The sequence below is a fragment of the Delphinapterus leucas genome, chromosome 11, assembly GCF_059928025.1.
Source record: "Delphinapterus leucas isolate spDelLeu-1000000601 "Yukka" chromosome 11, BTC_Dleu_Yukka2, whole genome shotgun sequence".
NCBI classification, from domain to species: Eukaryota; Metazoa; Chordata; class Mammalia; order Artiodactyla; family Monodontidae; genus Delphinapterus; species Delphinapterus leucas.
The window spans coordinates 97,039,883-97,054,048 of record NC_143139.1 but is presented as its reverse complement, the minus strand read 5'-3'; the positions used below and the strand labels follow the sequence as shown (position 1 = coordinate 97,054,048).

Sequence of the window (14,166 nt, the reverse complement as noted above, 5' to 3'; positions counted from 1 at the left end):
TGAGCTCAGGGGATGAAAGCAAGAGGCAAGAAAGGGAGATGGGTCTGATAATATTGGTGGTCATGGCCGTTGTCAACAGGGAGGGAGAGGTTGTGAAGGTTGACATCCTCACTGCTTCAACACTGGAAATGTGTGCCCTCAGTTAGCATGTTGGCGAGTGGGCTACAGCACGCTGCCTGTACAGGGAGCTGTTTGTCTCAGCAGTGATCGAGGCGTCTTTCCTGGTCCTTTTTGAGACCAAAGGCACAGATCGGCAAGAGGGCTGGCCACAGCTAGTCGGCACGGGAAGAGGTGGGTGATGGCTCAGCAAAGCTGATTGGTGCCTATGGGAATTGCATGCATGCCAGCTCCTTTACTAGGTACCACGTTAACTGAGTGACAGATGGGCCCTCACAAGCACATGACACTTTCAGGGAAAGGAGCCATCCAGAAATAAAGCACTATTATAGTTGTTCTTAGGGTGGTGTTTTTTTTGTTTTGTTTTTTTTTTGCATTAAGAACAAAGTTCAAGAACATAATCTTATTCCTGTTTTTCTCTTAATTCTCTTGTAGCATCAACTTTAGAAATCAATTTCGCAAGGAAAACATTATCACAAAGTTATTTAGACATGAAGATCACTGTGCATCGTTGAAGAAAGCACTGCTGATCATCAACTCTGTCAGATTTTTTTTTTTTTAAGATGTTGGGGGTAGGAGTTTATTAATTAATTTATTTATTTTTGCTGTGTTGGGTCTTCGTTTCTGTGCGAGGGCTTTCTCTAGTTGTGGCGAGCGGGGGCCACTCTTCATCGCGGTGCGCGGGCCTCTCACTATCGCGGCCTCTCTTGTTGCGGAGCACAGGCTCCAGACACGCAGGCTCAGTAGTTGTGGCTCACGGGCCTAGTTGCTCTGTGGCACGTGGGGTCCTCCCAGACCAGGGCTCGAACCCGTGTCCCCTGCATTAGCAGGCAGAGTCTCCACCACTGCGCCACCAGGGAAGCCCCAACTCTGTAAGACTTTGAAACCCTTCTCTGGTGAAAAACTCATTGTTTCAAAGAAAGCTAGTACTCAAAACAGGACCAATAAAAACTGTATATTCGTCCATTTATCCACTCAACAAATATCTTTTGTGCTCCCGTTACATGCTAGGAAATATTGAGTCCTTAGGGATACAAAGCCTGACCTCAAGAGCTGGGTCTAGTTGGGAGGATAGAAGACATAAAAGTTACTGCAATATAAATGCCAGGGGGTGAGAACAGCGTGTGTCAAGGTTGTTAAAGTTGGAGTGGCTAGTCATCATTAGCTGTTTACTTAAGGACTAATCCAGGCCCGCTGACCCACCCTCCCACGTCCCACCCTAGAGTGTATGGGTTCACAGCCAACTGTAGCCCGTGACAGGAACATTCTCTTAGTTCCAAAATAGCCTGTTTACTTACTTAGTTGTACTGCAAAGGGAGGCTTATTCATGACTCTGCTTGAAACATTAGCTCCTGTCCCACTTCCATGTTTATTTTAGAAAGCAGCATCCGGATGCTTTTGGTGCATAGCAATATCTCCCAAGTTAGTTATTTACTGAGCACATCCAATAACTGAATCTCTAGTAACTAACCAGGAGTGCGATGAATTACTTTGCCTCAGACTCATACATGAGCGAGTACCAAAGCGGAGCCGCTCGGCCTCAGTGTCTACCTTGCGAAGTCCGCCGAGCGAGGGGCAGTCTGCGCTGTGGGGCAGGGCTCTGGGGAGGCTCCCAGGGCCTGGAGGTGGACCTATGGGTCCGGGGTTTGCTCTCTGCTCCGGAGGCTGCAGCGCCGCACCTCTGTCCATCTAGAATGCCGCTGCAGTGTGGATTCCAAGGTTTGGGGTCCTGCTTTCGTGGGGGAGACGCTTTAGTTGGTCCACCAGCTGTCATTAATCTTTATGCCTATATGACCTGTTCTCTCAGGATGGACAGGAATAGTGCCACTGACTGTGTGCCGGGCCCTGTCTTCAGTGATTTTCTCCTATTCTCTCACTTCGGCCTCTCAGCACCTCTGTGAGGCAGACACTATCATTATCTTCATTCAGTTCTTTCATTTCACCCTCATTTGCTGAGGAAAGGAACGTGGGGGCGCGTGCCCGGCCTGAGGCTCCCAGCTAGTGAGTGATGGGGCCAGGATTCGAACCGGCTGCTCCAGAGCGGGCGCGTTCCGCCCTGCGCTGAGCCACCCTGTAGCATGTCGGGTGGACCACCTCTTTAAGATAAACGAAGGCTTCCGTGTGTTCATCCCCCTCAGCTTGTGTTAGTATATTGAAGAAGTAATTTAATTAAAAATGGTGAAATCTTCATCTCCGCTAATGGAGGACTGTAATAATGCTTACCGTGCCAAATATGTCACTGATGTACCGCTCGGCAGACAGACTGACGGACACACCTGAGAAGGTGGGGGATTGAGTGCCTGCCCCATGCCGGACCCGGCCATGGGCACTTAGGTCGAACTCATAGGTGAATGAGGTGAAGTCCCTGCTGACAACGAGCTTACCCTCTGGGGCATCACACGAGAGCCACGGCCATCAGATACTTGAGGGCTGCAGAGGGCGTGGTTTCCAACTGACATGCCCGCTCCAACCCCTCTGACCATTTACCTGGGTCTTGGCCACATTCTGGGACCTGGAAGGAGAAGGAGAGCAGAGGGAGAGAGCCAGGAGTGGGCAGTGATGGCATGTTGCCTAGCCACAGAGGGCAGCCCTGGGAAGCAGGTCCCCCTGATGTAGAGAGGAGCGCAGAGCTGTTAGAAGATGTTTTAGAGCCACTCCAAGAAGCTGTCTGTGCTGCCTCCACACACTGGCATCCTCCCTCCACACGGGCCCATCACCCTGGTCACTTCCATTTACATCAGCTGTGGCTCATTTTCCTGCGCCCGGAAACAATCTGTACTCTGCCTGTTCACGTACTCTTATTCTCGGTGTTATTATTTGCACCTCACATGGCTTTACATAGAAAGTCCACAAGAATCTTCCAAAAAATATTAGAAGTAATAATAGAATTGAGAAGGTCATTGGATACAAGGTCAATATGCAAAGATCAATAATATTTCTATAACCTGCAGTAAGCAATTAGAAAAAGAAGTTTTAAAATATCATTTCTAAAAATATTTTAAAAAACCAAATACCTAGAAATATATCTAACGAAAAATGTGCAAAATTCTCTACATTGAAGGCTAGAAAGATTGCTTATACAAACAGCCATCCTTTACAAACTTTCAGAAGGCATAGCAGGAGCACTTCTCAGCTAATTCTCTGAGGTCAGTATTATCCTGATACCGAAGCCAGACAAAGAGATCACAGGAAAAGAAAATCACAGATCAATATCCTTTGTGAATATAGTTGCAAAAATTCTCAAAAAATATTAGTAAAGTGAATCCAGCAACATGTAAAAAGGATTAAATGTTACGACCGTGTGAGATTTATCCCAGGACTGCAAGGTTTGTTTAACTTCCAAAAGATCAATTAATGTAATACAAAATATTAATAGAAACAAGGACAAAGCTGCATGATCATAGATGCAGAAACAAATATTTGAAAAATTCAACACTCATTCAGGATAACAATTTTCAACCAACTAGGAATAGAAAAGAAATTCCCTAACCTGATAAAGGGCACTTACGATAAACCCAAAGCTAACGGCATAGTTAATGGTAAAAGACTAAATACTTTCCTCCCGAGATCAGGAAAAACACAATGATATCAGCTCTAGCTACTTCTTTTCAACATTATACTGAAGTTCTAGACAGTGTAATCAGGAAAGAAAAGAAATAAAATGCCTACAGATTGGGAAGAAAGAAGTAAATAAAACAGTCTTTATTCACAGGCAACATGATATTGTAATAGAAAATTCTAAGGAATGCACACACACACAAACTGCTAGAACTAATAAATGAACTCATCAAGGTCACAGGATACAAGATCAATATACAAAAATCAGTTCTGTTTCTATAAATTAGCAATGAACAATCTGAAAATGAACTTCAGAAAGCAATTCCATTCACAATAGCATAAAAAGAATAAATTACCTAGGAGTCAATTTAAGAAAAGAAGTGCCAGGCTTGTATACTGAAAATTATAAAAAACTGTTAAAAGGATAAGAAGATGTAAATAAGTGAAGAGACATTCCATATTCATGGATTGGAAGAGTCGATATGATTAAGGTGGAAACTCTCTCCAGATTGATCTGTAGATTCAATGCAAACCCCATCAAAATCCCAGCTGGCTTTTTTCCAGAAATTGAAAAGCTGATCTTAAAAATTCATTTGGAAACGCAAAGGTGGCAGAATAGCCAAAACAATTTTGGAAAAGAAGAAGGAAGTTAGAGGTACTTAAACTTCCAGGTTTTGAATCTTAGGATAAAGCGACAGTAATAAAGACAGTGTGGTACTGGCATAGGATAGACTTAGTGGTTGACAGAACATAACTGTGAGTGTGGAAATAAACACTTACATTTATGGTCAATTAATTTTCAACCAATTCAGTAGGAGAAAGGATAATCTTTTCAACAAATGGTGCTGAGACAATTGGATATCCATATGCAAAAAGATGAATTTAGACATTTTCTTTACATCATATACAAAAGTTAACTGAAAATGGACCATAGACCTAAATATAAGAGCTAAAACGGTAAAAGTCTCAGAAGAAGACATATGTGTAAATCTTTGTGACCTCGTGTTAGGCAAATATTTCTTAGATGTGACACTAGAAGCATGATCCATAAAAGAACAAAACCTGTAAATAGGACTAATCAGAATTTAAAACTTTTGTGCTTCAGAAGATACCGTTAATGACAGACTGAGAGAAAATATATGAATTATATATCTGGTAAAGGACTTGTATCTAGAATATATGAGAATCCTTAGGACTCAATAAGAAGACAACCTGATTTTTTAAATGGGCAAGAGATTTTAATAGACATTTCACCAAAGAATGTATAGGAGTGGCCAAATAGCACATGAAAAGATGCTCAATGTCATTAGTCATCAGGGAAATGCAAATCAAAACCACAATGAGATATATCGCTTCACACCCTCTAGGATGGCTACTGTCAGAAAGACAGACGGCAATAAGTGTTGGCGAGATTGTGGAGATGGAACTCATACACTGCGGGTGGGGATGGAAAATGGTGCAACTGCTGTGGAAAACAACACAGTAGTTTCTTAAAATTTTCAGTGGAAATTTACCACATGACCCAGCAGTTCCACTCCTAGGTATCTGTGCAAGAGAAATAAAAACAGGTGTCCACACAAAGGTTTGTGTGCAAGAGTCCATAGTAACATTCTTCATAATTTCTAAACTGGAAACAATCAAAATGTTCATCAGCTTATGACAAGGTAAACAAAATGTGCCCTATCATACAGTGGAGTAGGAATAAAGAGGAACAACATACCGACCCATGCAGCACATGGATGAACCTCAGAAACATTACAGTAGGTGATAGAAGCCAGATGGAAGGTGCATACAGAGGCATATACTGCATGATTCTGTTCACATGAAATATCCAGAAAAAAGCAAATACAGAGAATTAGAAAGTAGATTCGTTGCCTCAGGATAGAGATGGAAATGGAGAGTGAGTACAAATGGGCACAAGGTTTCTTCGGGATGATGAAAATATTCTGGAATTAGATAGTGGTGATCGTGGATAAATTTACTGAAAATTATAAATATTAGTTGTCAATGATTCCCATTTGGACATTAAACAATTGTCACTCCCAAACCAAAAAGTGCCCTGCACATGTCCTCTAAATTACTTAATTTTCTCCAAGAGGACCTTATATCCCTTTCAGATTTTGGACCCCAAAGCCATAGTTGACATTTATACATGGCTTTATTACTTAACAAGTCTTTGGTCACACTGGTATTCACAATATCTCCCTATGAAGAGGTAGGTTTCTTTATTTCCCCTGCTTTTCCAGTAAACAGTTTCTCTCAGTTTTTTTTTTTTTTTAATTAATTAATTAATTAATTAATTTTGGGCTGTGTTGGGTCCTCTTCTGTGCGAGGGCTTTCTCTAGTTGCGGTGAGCGGGGACCAGTCTTCATCGCGGTGCGCGGGCCTCTCACTATCGCGGCCTCTCTTGTTGCGGAGCACAGGCTCCAGATGCACAGGCTCAGTAGTTGTGGCTCACGGGCCCAGTTGCTCCGTGGCATGTGGGATCTTCCCAGACCAGGGCTCGAACCTGTGTCCCCTGCATTGGCAGGCAGATTCTCAACCACTGCGCCACCAGGGAAGCCCAGTTTCTCTCAGTTTTGATATTCAATTTACTTATTGGTAATTTTTTATTCTGGGGGAAGAAATTTGCCTCGCGGTATTTTGCTCATAATGTTTTCTTTATGCAGCATGGCTGAAATTTTTTCTCACTAAGTAGTTGTACATTTATGTAAGTGATGAGGTTGGTGGTAGTGAAAACGAGCATGGTTAATATTCTTAGTGAATCGGCTAGTTGTAATTGAATTTCCAGGAAGTTCTGTGCCCCATGAGGCTGAGCCGTGGGGCCCTCAGGTGGGTTGGGGTGCCCTGTGAATGTGCCAGCATTCAGCCTGTCCTGGGAAAAGGGTCAGCCTCCTTCCTCTCTTGAGACTGTCTCCTGTCGTGTCCTGACAGAGAACCCTGTAGGAACTGCACTTGCAAAGTTCCAGATTCCCTTCCCCCCACCACTCTTGGCACATGGGTTATACAGTAATGACCATCAGTTGAGGTATTCGTGTTTCAAATCGTAATTCTGTCTGGCCCAAACTCATGCTTTATTAAGTGCTGCTAAATACACGTAATGCTCTTGCTTCCTTTTTTTTCTTTTTAAAAAATTCCCTTATATATTCTCATGCTCAGAAACCTGACGGGCATATAACAGGGGAAGAATTGCGACATATTCTAAATTGCATGGTTGTAAAAATAAGTGATTCAGAATTCAAAGAACTAGTGCACACGCTTGACCCTGGGTGCACCGGATGGGTCGACGTCAGCACGTTTATTGAACTGCTTGAAGAGAACCCTAAGGTGAGTTTTACAACGACTTCAGGTTTGCTTTTCTGTTTATGGCAGGCAACTTAAGTGTTCTTAGTGAAATAAGAGATGCAGGTGAAATATGGTTTAAATAAATGGATGAGCACATTTTTCAGCTGCGTTAATTTTTAAGTAAGAGTTGTGTTTAAAAGTTGCTTAACTTTGAGTTTTTAAATCTCATTGAAGGATGCTCTTCGACATTTCTGAAAACTTTTCCTTGAGTGACAGCACTTTATATGCTGGATGTGACTCCTTTTCCCAGCATTGCAACGGCACTGCTCTTGCAATCATGTCTTGCAGTAGAAACAAAAACAAACTGCTTATTGCCTCTAGTGACAAACACTTACTTTTAGTATTTATTTCTTTTGGCTGAAAAGTTGATGGTTTTATTATTAAAAATACTTCTATAACTTTAATAGCTATTATCATTTTAACATTTTAAGAACTTTAAAAAGTCAGATTAGTTTCAGATAATGTGTGCAGTAAGCACTAACAGAGTCTCGTTGAAATGTTTGTTAAAGACTTTCTTTACCAGGTACAGATTAGCTTTTGGTTTCAATATTATGGCTTCCTGGGCTTCCCTGCTGGCGCAGTGGTTGAGAGTCCGCCTGCCGATGCAGGGGACGTGGGTTTGTGCCCTGGTCCGGGAAGATCCCACATGCCGCGGAGCGGCTGGGCCCGTGGGCCGTGGCCGCTGAGCCTGCGCGTCCGGAGCCTGTGCTCCGCAACAAGAGAGGCCGCAACAGTGAGAGGCCCGTGTACCGCAAAAAAAAAAAAAAAAAAAATTATGGCTTCCTGAATGCCCACCTTGTGCACATCCTAAACCATGTCACTTGATCCTTCTTGAACTCTGATTCAAAAGTGAGTCCCAGCGCCCTTTTACACGCAGAAATGAAGAGCTGCAACTTTTCCAGAATTCTGCTGTGGGACAGACCCTGTGTTAGCTTTTGTAAATCATCACCTCTGACTGTCACAGCAGCCCTGCACATAGCCACCTTGTTTTCTTTAAAAACAGAAATACAGACATGTGAGCAGTCTGCTCTCCATGTGGCCAGCAGCGTGGTCTCTGCCTACTCTTAAGTCAGATGCTGTCAGCCTCCAGGCTGCAAACCCTCTGATGGCGTTGGGACCCGCAGGATAAAGCAGAACTTCCCCACGTAGCTGATGGGGTGCCACGTGGTCCAGCCCTGCCGCCTCTCACGGGGTCTCCTCAAGGCCGCACCGCTCGGGTCCTCGGGCTCCCCAGGTTCCCGCCGCCATCCTCGGCAGTGCAGCTCCTGCCAGGATCCCCTTCCCGCGCCCTGGTCCAGGGCCCATTCTCCAGGGACCCTCCCTGCCCCCTCTGATGAAGGCTGTCTTGCAGGCATCGACCTCACACACCTGTGACAGTCACAGGGTCACGCTTCTGTCACGATGTCGTCGTCGTGCCTCCAGGAAGGCGGAGGCCTTTCTGGTTGTACTGCCCATTGTACCCACAGGCATGGCCCAGTGCCAGCAGCGCAGTTTGTTGAGTGCATGTAAATAAATTCACATGTTAATATAAACAAGTGAATTAGAAACGGTAGAAGGCAGAGATATGCAAATAGAAGAAACTTAAGATCACTGCTAATTCTAACATTGAGGAATTGTGTTACCTTGTTACTCACTCTTATACTTTGTTGCATATCCTTCCAAACCTTTATACCTACACAGGCATATCATTTTTTGCAGCTTTATTGAGGTATAATTGATATATAAAAACTGCACGTATGTAATGTATATAATTTGATGAACTGGATATATGTATACTTTCATATATAGTTTTTATTTTAAAATGAGACCACATAATTAGTGACTTTTTAGTTTGTCGTTGATTAACGTATTGTTAACCCTTAGTGTCAGTAAAAATTCTGCTATGTAATATTAAAAGAGGCAGCGTATTCCCTGCTCTTATAATCTGGGTGTTCATTTTTCTTCCTTTTATAAATTTTGCTGCAAGGAATATTGTATTGCCTCCTTTTTTTAATCATCCTGTGATAATTTCTTTAGTATAAATTTCCAGAAATGGAATAAAATTTTATATAATATTTTAATTATTTTAAAAGTTGAATATATGTATGAAGTACAAAATGCAAAAGATGCAGAAGGGAATACAGTGGAAGTGAGTTTTCCCTCTACCTCTGTCCCCAGCCGCTCCCCAGAGACAGTCACTGTTACTCTAGAGGCTGTAGATTATCAAATTGTCTGATGTTACCCATTTTCAACACTAGCAGTTTGCTTCCTTTTTATTTCTGCCATTCTGATAGGCAAAAATGTCGTCTCATTATTCTTTCACTTTGCATTTATTTGATTTCTAGGTGATGGATTTTTTCATGTTTCCTGTACTTCTTAAAAATAAGCACAAGTTAAATGTTACTATCCCATTTCCAGATGGGGATTGGGGGTGGGGAGCAAACTCACTTCTCAAGGTCTAAAGCTATTGGCTAATAATCAGGGACAAAACTCACAATCCAAGTCCACCTGCCTCCAAAGCTCCTACTGCCTTTATGAGTGATTTGTATTTATATATTTTCTCTTTCCCAATTAGCTAAGCAAAACATCCTCCTGTAAAGACACCAAGGCACCTCTCTTCCTGGCTTGGGATTCAGTAAGTAACGCTTTTCTATGTGGCCCCAAGGTGCTACCACCCCAGGTTACAAACGTGCAGCTTGGTAAATATGTTCGTTTTTTCTGTTAGGTGGAAGAAATTGTTCATGACTCCATTTCCAGGAATCTACAAGTTTTCTATAATATGCTGCGGTCACATGACCTTGGAGACACAGGGCTCATTGAGCGAAATAACTTGAAGAAAATCATGCACGTTTTCTGCCCGTTTTTAACAACCGAACATTTAGTAAAGTAAGTTTTCTAGTAACAAAATTAATTCATGCCGTGTTTTCCATAAAGTCTGTTTTACAGTTTTAAACCTTTTTCTACATATTTTTTTTTGCCATGTTAGTAGGTAGTGCTGATAATAGCTCCTATGTATTGAGTCTGTACTGAGCATCAGGCGTTGGTTGAAAGTCTGGCATATATGCTGTCATGTAGTCCTCACCACAAGCGTGTAGGGCAGCTATGACAGTTCCTTTCGTGGATAAGGAAATGGAGGCCTGGAGACGTTAAGCACCTCCTTGGCGTCACACAGCTAGTCAGTGGAGCCTGGGTTCTACCTCTGGTCTGCATGACTCCTATGCTCTTAATTGTTACGCCATTTAACCTCCCAGGGTGTCTGGCTATGATCAGCCAGCCCATAAATGGTAACTTGAATTATACTTTTCTTTCGTTCTAGTTTAAAACTTAATTTGTGATGGATGAGCCGAAGCTGGGGAGCGGGGAGGGGGTGACAGGGATATTAGAGAAAGAAGAGAACGGTGTCCTGAAGGTCCCAGGGGTCCCCTGCCTGGTGTCCCTTTCACCCTCCACACCCCTTGGGGCATTCCCTCTCTGCAGATGACCTTGACAACCTGCAGGCCGAGCCGGCACTCTGCAGGGGATGACGCCTCCGACACGCCACCTGCCACCCACTTGCTGCTGTCCCAGGACTCAGAGCTGCACGGCCTCAGGGACGGGGGCCAGTGTTTCCCAGCGTGTGGGCAGTGATCTGGGAGATCACTGTGGGTGGAAATCCAGTGGAATCACAGCGATTCTCTCATTCCTTCCGACTGGTATGTTAAAAATCTTTATTGTTTTTCTTTACATTACATTGACTTAAAGTGACGTGAAACATAGCTGATCTTATTGGTAATTGTTGGCCTCTTGAATCTCCCTTCTGTGAACACTCATGTCTCATAGCCCGTTTCTCCTGTGGTTTGTAAGAAGAGAAGGGGGAGGCCTAGGCTTTCCCCAGCAAGAGGGCCTTGCAGAGAGCTTGGCGTGCCAGGCCGGGTGTTTGCATTCATCCAGTTTACGGAACGTTTGCAGAAAGATCAGTTCGCTAGTGGGTGGAAGAAACACGGCACAGGGGAGAAGCAGGTGACAGCAAGTCCGGAGGGACTTGTGGAGGAGCTCAGGGAGGGGCGAGGGCCTGGGCTGGGCAGTGGGGCAAGGCGGGGAGGCCACCTTGTTGTCCGTGTCTGCAGGGGCTTCAGTCGCTCGCTGGCTCGTGGCTTTGCTGCGCGTGGTCCGGGGAGAGGGAGAGAGGGAGAGGGAAGTGGAGCCCAGGACTGGCAGGGCGGTTCACTTCTTCCTCCACTTGGTCTTTCACTTAGGAGTATTGCGCGAGCCTCCTGCATCCTGGCCGTCCTGTTAATAGGTTTACAGAAACCCCTTCATTTACAGAGTGGTCTAATGTGAGGGAAACCGATGCAGACGCACCCCGCATGGCATGTGGGCCCAGAGGACCGTGTGCAATTCTTGAAGGACACTTAGAGCCGGGAGGATGGGGCGGGGGGGCATGGCATGGAAGGTGAGAAGCTCCCCAGGGATGTGATGCTTGAATCTGGAGAAGAAAGGGGAGAGCATTTCAGGCTGTAGGCTAGCAGGAGGAAGCCCAGAGGGCTAGGGGCCCACGGCACATTCACGTGGACACCTGGGGCAGGAGTGTGGTGGGGAGGACGGCAGGGGCACGGTACCAAAGGGCGGGCGGGAGGGACTGTGGCTCTACACTATAGAACTGGATTCACCCGGTGGGCAGGGTTCTCCACAGGGTCTGAGAGCCACCCAGAGGGCTTTGAAAACCCTGATGGATAAAGATTGCTCTGGCTCCAGTGAGGAGAGCAGACATAATGGGGAGAGAGGGAAAGAAGGGGCTTGAAAGGAGGGGGCGGCAGAGGACTGCAGGGGGCGACTTGGGATAAGTCTGGGCAGTAGAAGGACAGACCTGGTGACTCTGGACCGGGAGGCTGATGGCAGAGGAGGGAAAGGAGTCTGCAGTGATGCCAGGGGCTGCTGGCCAGTGAGAGAACACAGAAGGAGTCAGCCAGTCGGGGTGAAAACATGGGGAAAAGACTCCGGGAGGCCGTGGGGCTCAGAGAGGAGTCTGGGCCGTGATGAGACTCCAGTGTCCTCACACCGACAGTTCGTTCATTCGTTCAGCAAGCATTTGTCTGGGGTGGATGGGTGACCGACTGAGGTGAGAGGGCTGCAGGTGGGACCTGGCAGAGCACCACCAGACAACCAGGGCCCTGGCTGGTCCAGCAGCAAAGGAGGCCGAGAAGGTTGGGGCAAGGGGACAGGAAGGGCGGTGCCTGGGGCTAAGGGGGCAGGAGGAGGCCAGCCAGGTCCGACGTCGCACGGGAAGCAGGTGGGCTGAGCAGGGGCCGGGGCTGGGAGGGGCGGATGGACCCCCCAGCAGGTGCCAGGGGTGCTTGTGGAGTGGAGGATGCAGTGCTGAGAAAGGGTTCACCTGCTTCACAGACAGGCTTTGTGCTTGTCTGTGGGCTGGGAGGAGAAGTTAGTGGAAAGCCAGAGACTGGAGAGAAAAAGTGTTGATAGATGGAGCCAGGCCAGGAAGAGGGGTGGGCGTGGGCGCTAACCTAGGAGTCCCACCCTCCGGACTTCTGTTTCCTCGGTGCAGGGGGAGGTGAGATCATCAGCTGAGGGGGAGGTTGGAGAAGGAATAGGAACCCTGGGAAACTGCAACTTCCAAGGGGCAAGAGAGGGGAACCTCTTGGGGGGGTCTCTGTTTACTTGTCCATAAAAAGGAAGATGTCGCCCAAACTTTGGGCACTCATGGTCTACCTGAGTACATTTTATTTTCTTTATATGAACTCTTCTTTTTCTGAGGTATATTAATGTTTTAAAGGCTTTTCTTACCACCATACGTGTAAAAACATCCTCACGTGCTATAAAGAGGCTACACTAAGACTGCATTTCATGAAAACAGTATGATTAAATCCTCATGAGATGCCTCTGTCTGCCAAGGACTCTGAGCCTGAGACTTGCTATCGCTTTAAAATATAGGTTAATAAGTAGAAGGAAATACGAACTATGTTAGATATCACTTGAAGGAAAAGAATCGTAAATTTGCAAACACGTTAAAAGATAGAGCAGGGAGGTAGAGAAACTGGTCCTCTCATGTGTGTCTTGTGGGTGTGTAAATGATAAAGCCCCTTTGGAAATCAGCTTGATGTAATAAGAACCGCCAGCCCCCCGCCCCCGCCGATGGAGCTACCCTTTATCTCTGCAGTTCTCCTACGAATACACACCGTGAGCTCACGTGGAGGTTCAGGGTGTGTTTGGACGGCCAGGGGCGTGCGTTGGGGTGGGGAGGGAAGGAAGCGAGGATGAGCCCCGGCTTCCGGCTTGAGCATCTGGGTACTCAGGATTGTCACCTGAGCTGGGAGAGTTTCAGGGCTGGCAATCAGAAGTTCCATTTTGGACATGTTAACCTGGAGAGGAGATTGGTGACACCCCACCACCCAGAGTGACAGGTCACTCTATTCACCTCCTTCTCCACCTCCCCTCCACCCCACCTCCCAGGTACTCTCTACCTGTCACCCGGCTCCATTTTTCATGGCTCTTGTCATTTGTTGATGTTTATTACCTGTGCCACCCACCAAGGATGTAAAGCACAGGGACTTTGTCTCTTCACTCCCAAAGTCCCGGCACCTAGCAGTGGAACCGTACCCGGCTCATGGACAGGGCATCTTAAGTGCCAAGCGACGGAATGAATGAATGAATGAATGAGTGAGTGAACTGAAGTGGATTGCTTGTGCGGGCAATTGGATATTTGAGATGGAAGCCCCCGGATTCTCTTCTCCATTACGTAGCCAGTCTTTGTCTAAACTACAAAGACGATCACGTTAAAACCCTGCTTGAAGCATTTGGGTGTCCTCTTGCCATTAGGGAGATACCAGATGCTTTAACAGAGCGTGGCTTCCCAGCCCACCAGGATCCTCAAACCTCTCCAGAGAGGCTTCCCTGGTGGCTCAGTGGTTAAGAATCCGCCTGCCAATGCAGGGGACACGGGTTCGAGACCTGGTCCGGGAAGATCCCACATGCCGTGGAGCAGCTAAAGCCGTGTGCCACAACTGCTGAGCCCACGTGCCACAACTACTGAGCCTGAGTGCCACAACTACTGAAGCCCGCACGCCTAGAGCCCGTGCTCTGCAACAAGAGAAGCCACCGCAATGAGAAGCGCACGCACCGCAACAAAGAGTAGCCCCCACTCGCCGCAACTAGAGAAAGCTCGCATGCAGC

The 14,166-nt window shown here is 46.1% G+C and overlaps 1 protein-coding gene across 1 annotated transcript in view; it reads left to right on the top strand.

Moving 5' to 3' along the window:
* Positions 1 to 14,166, top strand: part of EFCAB6 (EF-hand calcium binding domain 6) — a 215,550-nt gene that overhangs the window by 72,415 nt on the left and 128,969 nt on the right. The window contains 4 exon segments of the mRNA XM_022596843.2: positions 553 to 658; positions 6,835 to 7,002; positions 9,575 to 9,634; positions 9,725 to 9,885. Of these exon segments, the coding sequence (XP_022452551.2) occupies positions 553 to 658; positions 6,835 to 7,002; positions 9,575 to 9,634; positions 9,725 to 9,885 (495 nt within the window).